The sequence below is a fragment of the Solanum lycopersicum genome, chromosome 9 (genome assembly GCF_036512215.1).
Source record: "Solanum lycopersicum chromosome 9, SLM_r2.1".
NCBI classification, from domain to species: domain Eukaryota; kingdom Viridiplantae; phylum Streptophyta; class Magnoliopsida; order Solanales; family Solanaceae; genus Solanum; species Solanum lycopersicum.
Genome location: NC_090808.1, coordinates 7,177,884 through 7,185,340, shown reverse-complemented (window position 1 = coordinate 7,185,340; position 7,457 = coordinate 7,177,884). Strand labels below are relative to the sequence as shown.

Genomic DNA, 7,457 nt, shown 5'->3' with positions numbered 1-7,457 from the left:
CGTACTGAGTAGGTATCATCGGCTAACTCAAAATAGAAAGCAATATATATCGAATAATAATATAAAATCAACTACAAAACTTAACTGGTGACAACAACAAGTACAAGAATCATTGGCAACAACACCAAGCGCACCCATGAGGACTCAAGCCTCCACACCATAATCATTTGGGAAATAGGTTCTTTGAATTTAATTACATTTACATAATTCAAGATTCATACCCTCCAATATTATCGTGTCGTAATGTGACACTCCGATCCCCTAATGCTATGTGTCGGAACGTGACAGTCGATCCCCTATTACTACGTGTTGGAACGTGACACCCGATCCCCTATTACTACGTGTCGGAATGTGACACCCGATCCCTTAATGCTACGTGTAGGAACGTGACACCCGATCCCCTATCTCATTGTTATAGTTCATCAATCCTCTTTTATGTCAATGCATCATCTTAATAGAAAGGATTTAAGTTTAAAGATTAAACAGTCTCATCATTCTAATCCATCACCATTACATATTCATAACATGCAACCACACAATCAAGCATATAGAAGGCTTTACAATACCACCCAATACATATCAATCGCTATTTAGAGTTTACTATGAAATAGCATAAACCATAACCTACCTCCACCGAAGAATCGCGATCAAGCAAGTTACTTCTCAATGCATTTTTTCTTTCCTCTTCGTTCTCTCTCTCTCGCTCGTTCCCCCTCTTCTGTTCTTTTTATTTTTCCTTCTTCAGACCCTTTTTCGTTTACCCTAATTACCATATAATTAATTATAAAAGATGATAAAAGTAACCCACTATTTATTTCAAGGTTATCTTCTGTAACCCCCAAGTAATTAAATTATTAAACTTACCCCACTAATTTCATACAGTTTGTCATGAATAGTCCTAAACACCCCTTAAAACTTTTAGCAGAAACCCGACCTAGTCGAGGTTACGCAGCCCGTGACGGCCCGTCGTACCTGCGACGGTCCGTCCTGCAGGTTCGTCACAAAGTTCAGAGAGTCAAGTTTGGTAAGGATATTTGTGACGGTCCGTCGTTTCTACGACGGTCCATGCTGCAATTCCGTCGTGAAGTTCAGAGAGATGATCCTAGCACCCAGATTTTTGATTTTAAGTGTTTTGGAACGAAGATCCTCGATGAACCGTTGTACTTATGACAGTTCATTCTACCTGTCGTCGAAGGAAATGCGGAGAGCAGCAGAAGAATTACACAAGTGTGCGACGACGGAGTCCGTCACGGTCCATCGAGACCATGACGGTCCGTCACGTGACCCGTCGACCCAGTCTGTTTTTATCAAAAGTAATTCTACTGCTCGAAACAACTAAATAGGTCGTTACAATAGATACCAATTTACCCATCGTTTGTCCTCAAACGATCACAAAAAGAAAACAAGGGCGAGAAAGAGTACCTGAATCTGTAAAGAGATGTGGATATATTTCTTGTATGTCAGCCTCCTTCTCCCAAGTGGAATCTTCAACTGGCCGATTCTTCCACTGAACCTTGATGGATGCAATCTCCCTTGATTTCAAATTGCGGACTTCTCTATCTAAAATGGCAACAGGCTCCTCCTCATAAGAGAAATTCCCATCAAGAAGAACTGAATCCCAACGAATAATGTAGTTTCCATCTCAATGGTATCTTTTAAGCATCGACACATGACATACCGGGTGCACTCCTGACAGTCCTGGAGGCAAGGCTAATTCATAAGCTACCTCCCCCACGCGCTTCAGAACTTCAAATGGACCAATATACCTTGGGCTAAGCTTACCTCGCTTACCAAACCACATCACACCCTTTATTGGTGAAACTTTAAGCAAGACTTGTTCACCCTCCATAAAATCCAAGTCCTTAACCTTTCGATCTGCGTATTCTTTCTGCCTGTTCTGAGCTGCTAGAAACTTCTCTATAATGCATTTTACTTTATCCAACGATTCCTTCAAAAGATCGGTACCCCATGGTCTCACCTCAAATGCATCAAACCAACCAATGGGAGACCTACATCTCCTCCCATACAATGCCTTAAATGTGGCCATATCAATACTTGAGTGATAGCTATTATTGTATGAGAACTCTGCTATGGGTAAGAAGTTATCCCAATGACCACCAAATTCTATCACACATGCACGAAGCATATCTTCCAACACCTGAATCGTTCGCTCAGACTGACCATCGGTCTGAGGGTGAAATGCAGTACTAAGATCCAATCTAGTACCTAATTCAGCATGCAAGGTTCTCCAAAACTTAGAAGTAAACTGCGTACCTCTATCTGATATGATGGAAAGTGGAACTCCATGCAATCGAATGATTTCTGAGATATAGAGTATGGCTAACTTCTCTGCGTTATAAGTCATCTTGACCTGAATGATGTGAGCAGACTTAGTTAACCTATCAACAATTACCCAAATGGAGTCATACTTACCCAATGTCTTTGGAAGACCAACTACAAAATCCATTGCAATCCTCTCCCACTTCCATTCAGGAATGGGCATTCTCTGAAGTGTCCCTCCAGGCCTCTGGTGTTCATACTTTACCTGCTGACAATTCGAGCATTGGGCAACAAAATCAACAATGTCCCGCTTCATCCTACTCCACCAGAAATGTTGCTTTAGGTCACGATACATATTGGTTGCACCAGGACGTATAGAATACCTTGAACTATGAGCCTCTGTCAGAATAGTGTGAATCAAATCATCGAGCGGGGCACACATACCCTTCCTTTAATTCTCAAAATGCCTTCTTCATGAATTCTTGCTTCTTTAGCCTCTCCTCGCAATACCATATCTCGAATCCGGCTCAGTTTCTCATCTGTAAACTGTTTTCCCTTAATCTTGTCAAGAAAGAAAGATCTTGCCTCCACACAAGCCAAAAATCCTCCCTTCTCCAGTACTTCCAACCTCATAAAGTCATTAGCCAGAGTCTGAACCTCTCTAGCCAATGGGCCTCCAGAAACCTGTAAGTGAGCTAGACTTCTCATGCTCCCTGCCTTTCTACTTAAAGCATCTGCCACAACATTAGCTTTTCCTGGGTGATACAAGATAGTAATATCATAGTCCTTCAGTAGTTCCATCCACCTCCTCTGTCTCAAATTCAAATCTTTCTGAGTAAAGACATACTGTAAACTACGTTGATCTATATAGACTTCACACTTAACCCCATATAGATAATGTCTCCATTGCTTTAATGCAAACACAACTGCAGCCAACTCCAAAATATTGGTCGGATAGTTACGTTCATGCACCTTTAATTGCCTCGAAGTATAAGAAATTACATTGCTCTCCTGCATTAGCACTGCATCCAAACCAGAATAAGATGCATCACAATAAACAATGATGTTCTGACCTTCCACTGGCAAGGTAAGAATTGATGCAGTAGTCAACAAGGTCTTGAGTTTTTGGAAGCTTTCTTCACATTGGTCCGACCATACAAATGGAACATTGTGCTCTTGTCAAATTTGTCAATTGGGAAGCAATAGAAGAAAATCCCTTGACAAAACGACGGTAGTAGCTAGCTAAACCAACAAAGCTCCTTACCTCTGTAATATTAGTAGGTCTTACCCAACTCTTTACTGCTTCAATCTTATAAGGATCCACCATCACTCCATCCTTTGAAACTACGTGCCTCCAGAAAGACACTGAATCTAGCCAAAACTCAGACTTGGAGAATTTGGCATAAAGCTTTTTCTCTCTCAACACTTCCAATACCATTCTCAAATGATCCTTATGTTCTTTCCTGCTCTTTGAATATATCAACATATCATCAATGAATACAATGACAAAGAGATCTAGATATGGCTTAAAAATCCCGTTCATCAGGCTCATGAAAGCAGCAGGGGCATTCGTAAGCCCAAACAACATTACTAAGAATTCATAAGGCCCATACCTGGTTCGAAAAGCAGTCTTTTGCACATCTGCTGCCCGTATTTTCAATTGATGATAACCAGATCTCAAATCGATTTTTGAGAAGGTACAAGCACCTTGTAACTGATCGAACAAATCATCAATGCGAGGAAGAGGATACTTGTTCTTAATAGTTACCTTATTCAGTTGCCTGTAGTCTATGCACATCCGAAAACTTCCATCCTTCTTCTTTATAAATAAAACCGGAGCACCCCAAGGGGATGCACTTGTCCTAATAAAGCCTTTACCTAACAACTCTTAAAGTTGGGCCTTTAACTCCCTTAACTCAGCTGGAGCCATTCTATAAAGGGGTATGGAAATGGGGCGAGTACCCGGCTCCAGATCGATACAAAAATCAATATCCCTATCTGGTGGCATACCAGGAAGGTCTGCAGGAAACACATCCAGAAACTCGCGGACAACCGAAACAGACTCAATCGAAGGTACTTGGAAAGTATCATCCCTGAGATGTGCCAAGAAATCTAAACAACCCTTACTAACCATTCTCTTAGCACGAAGAAAGGAGGTAATACGAACAGGGGTGGAAGTTTAATCACCCTCCCACACTAGAGGATCTGTTCCAGGCTTGGCCAATGTCACAGTTTTAGCATTACAATCTAAGATTGCAGAATTTGGAGAAAGCCAAGTCATACCAAGAATTACATCGAAATCAACCATCTCTAGAATAATAAAGTGTACATGAGTATTACTCCCCACAAAAGTCACAAGAAAAGACCTATACACCTTCTCAACTATCACAGACTCACCCACAGGAGAAGAGACACAAATAGGCATGTCAAACAAATCACAATGTAAATCAAGACCAGTAGAAAATGAGGAAGATACATATGAAAATGTGGATCCAGGATCAAATAATACAAAAGCCATGCAATCACAAACCAAAAGATTACCTATGATAACAACATCAGTTGTCTCTGCTTCAGGTCTCCCAGGGAAAGCATAATAATGGGCCTTATCACCTATCTGTCTGTTGCCCCTACCATGTTGTGATGCAGTAGTTCTTACTTGCCCGCCACCTCGGCTGATTTGGTGACCACCATTACCTTGACCAACACGTCCTCCAGGATGGCGGCCTCTCCCATGACCACCTCTACCTCTTATTATTGGGGGTTTGTAACTCTGTTTTGGGCAATTTCTCCTAATATGTCCAGTCTCTCTACATCCATAACAATCTCTGGAGTCTAGCATAGGTCTCTGTGAGAATGACGAAGTCTGGGGATAACCTCCAAACTCAGAGAAATGTTGACTGGTCTGCGGTGGACCCCCAGCTACAGCCTGTAGTGAAGACTGAATAGGTCGGGCTGGGTAACCTTCTGAACTCTACCCTCTGGAGTAAGAACCACTAAACTCACCTCCCGTGCGGAAATTCTTAGAGGTCGACGCCATGGTGAAGTTGTCTGGCTTCACCCCCTCCACCTCTATCACAAAGTCAACCACTTCCTGAAAGGATTTTGCTGCAGCAAATACCTCTGAGGCTGAAATCTGCAAATCTAATCTCAATCCCTTCACAAAATGGCGAATCTGCTCTTGTGGACTAAAGCAAAGCTGGGCGGCGTACCTAGATAGTGCACGAAATTTAGCCTCATAAGCAGTAACAGACATCCTGCCTTACTCTAGACTCAGGAACTCATCTCTCCTCCTATCCCTCAACGTCCGGGGTATATACTTTTCCATAAATAAGCTAGAGAATGATGCCCTAGTCATAGGTGGTGCCTGTGCTGATTGACACTCAACATACGACTGCCACCACATTTTGGCATTTCCGTGGAACTGATAGGTCACAAACTCAACCCCGAATCGTTCTACTATGTTCATCTTATGTAGCTGCTCATGTCAATAAACCAAAAAATCATAGGCATTGTCAGATAAAGCACCCTTGAAGACTGGAGGTTTCAACTTCAAGAATTTAGTGAAAAGTTCATGATGATCACTCGTTAATATAGGCCCTGTAGTTAACCGAGGAAACGTGCCTACTTCCAATGAGGCATCCATGCGGGGAGCCATAGCAGCTGCATGTTGTACCCCTGGAACTTGAGGTGCTGGTGCAGAAAACACTGGAGGTGTCTGGCCCTAATCAGATAACCCTCTAAAATAAGTAAGAACCTGATTAATCATCTCTGGGGTTGGTTGGGGTGGTAATTCTTCATTCTGCACTTGCTCATTTTCCCCTTCCTCACCCTCTCTTACTACCTCATCAGTCGGTGGAGGAGTCACCGCCCTAGTACTAGCTGGACCAGGCGTTTTTCCTCTACCTCTAGAGGACATCCTCCCTCGACCTCTACTATGGCCTCTTGCCACTGCTCCTCTTCGAGAGACAGCCCCAGTGGCTGGCTCAGACGCACCCTGTCTTGTCGGTATTGGTGTTGGTGCAGCTGTTGCTCTAGTTCTAGCCATCTGCGAAATAGAGTGGGGATGTCAGATACCAATTTGTATCACCTAGATACCAATTGAATCCAAGTAATAGCATAAAAGGAAGAAAGAATTGAATTTTTTCTAAAGTCCTATAGCCTCTAAAAGAAAAGTAAGGGCATCCCCCTACCGTTCCTCAAGACTCTACCAGACTCGTTCTTGTGTGATGAGAACAATGAACCTAATGCTCTGATATCAAGCTTGTCATGACCCAAAACGAGCCGCGAGTGGCACCCACATTTATTCTACTATGCGAGCGAACCAACAAATTTAAACCCCAACAGTTCAACCATAATAAAACAAATATACTGCGGAAGACTCAAAATCTTATTAATATAACCAGTAAATAAGCTTCTAAAATTTATCAACTATAATCCCCAAAATCTGGAAGTCATCACATCAAGAACATTTATCCTCAAGTTTCTAAATCTAAGAGTACTAAGAAGCTAAAATAAGTAAAAGGATGTCCGTGTCCGAACTTCAAGACATCAAGACGTGAAGGAGAGAATCCAGCACGAGCTAGGAGTAATAGCTCACCCTGAAATATGATACGCTGAAGACTGGCTAGAGTTATGGACGAGTCGAAGTCGATGGCACATTTGCTGCACTTCAGAAATAACAAAGAAGAAAATTACAAGTAGGGGACAGTACAAGGAAGATGTACTGAGTAGGTATCATCGGCCAACTCAAAATAGAAAGCAATATATATCAAATAATAATATAAAATCAACAACAACACTTAACTGGTGACAACAACAAGTACAAGAATCATTGGCAACAACACCAAGCGCACCCATGAGGACTCAAGCCTCCACACCATACTCATTTGGGAAATAGGCTCTTTGAATTTAATTACATTTACATAATTCAAGATTCATTCCCTCCAATATTACCGTGTCGGAACGAGACACTCCGATCCCCTAATGCTACGTGTCGGAACGTGACACCCGATCCCTTATTACTATGTGTCGAAACGTGACACCTGATCCCCTATTACTACGTGTCGGAACGGACACCCAATCCTTTAATGCTACGTGTCAGAACGTGACACCCGATCCCCTATCTCATTGCTGTAGTTCATCAAGCCTCTTTTATGTCAATGCATCATCTTAATAGA

General features: G+C 42.2%; 1 protein-coding gene across 1 annotated transcript; it reads right to left on the bottom strand.

Annotated features, from left to right (window-relative positions):
• Window positions 1-1,381: 1,381 nt before the first annotated feature.
• LOC138338280 (uncharacterized) lies at window positions 1,382-4,414 on the bottom strand. Its single transcript, XM_069289075.1, has 5 exons — window positions 4,291-4,414; window positions 3,569-3,705; window positions 2,725-2,889; window positions 1,679-1,948; window positions 1,382-1,579 (listed from the first exon to the last, which is right to left on the bottom strand). Exons 1-5 carry the CDS (start codon window positions 4,412-4,414, stop codon window positions 1,382-1,384), a joined length of 894 nt encoding a protein of 297 aa, XP_069145176.1.
• Between the last annotated feature and the right edge of the window lie 3,043 nt (window positions 4,415-7,457).

What these genes read in the sequence shown, in the direction of transcription:
- LOC138338280 (XM_069289075.1), bottom strand. Translation starts at nt 4,414, where the DNA reads ATGGTTAGTAAGGGTTGTTTAGATTTCTTGGCACATCTCAGGGATGAT. An exon ending in GTTTCCTGCAGACCTTCCTG is followed by an intron (nt 3,706 to 4,290) that starts GTATGCCACCAG and finishes TGGTATTGGAAG; the next exon opens with TGTTGAGAGAGAAAAAGCTT. An exon ending in TTGAAGCAGTAAAGAGTTGG is followed by an intron (nt 2,890 to 3,568) that starts GTAAGACCTACT and finishes GTACTGGAGAAG; the next exon opens with GGAGGATTTTTGGCTTGTGT.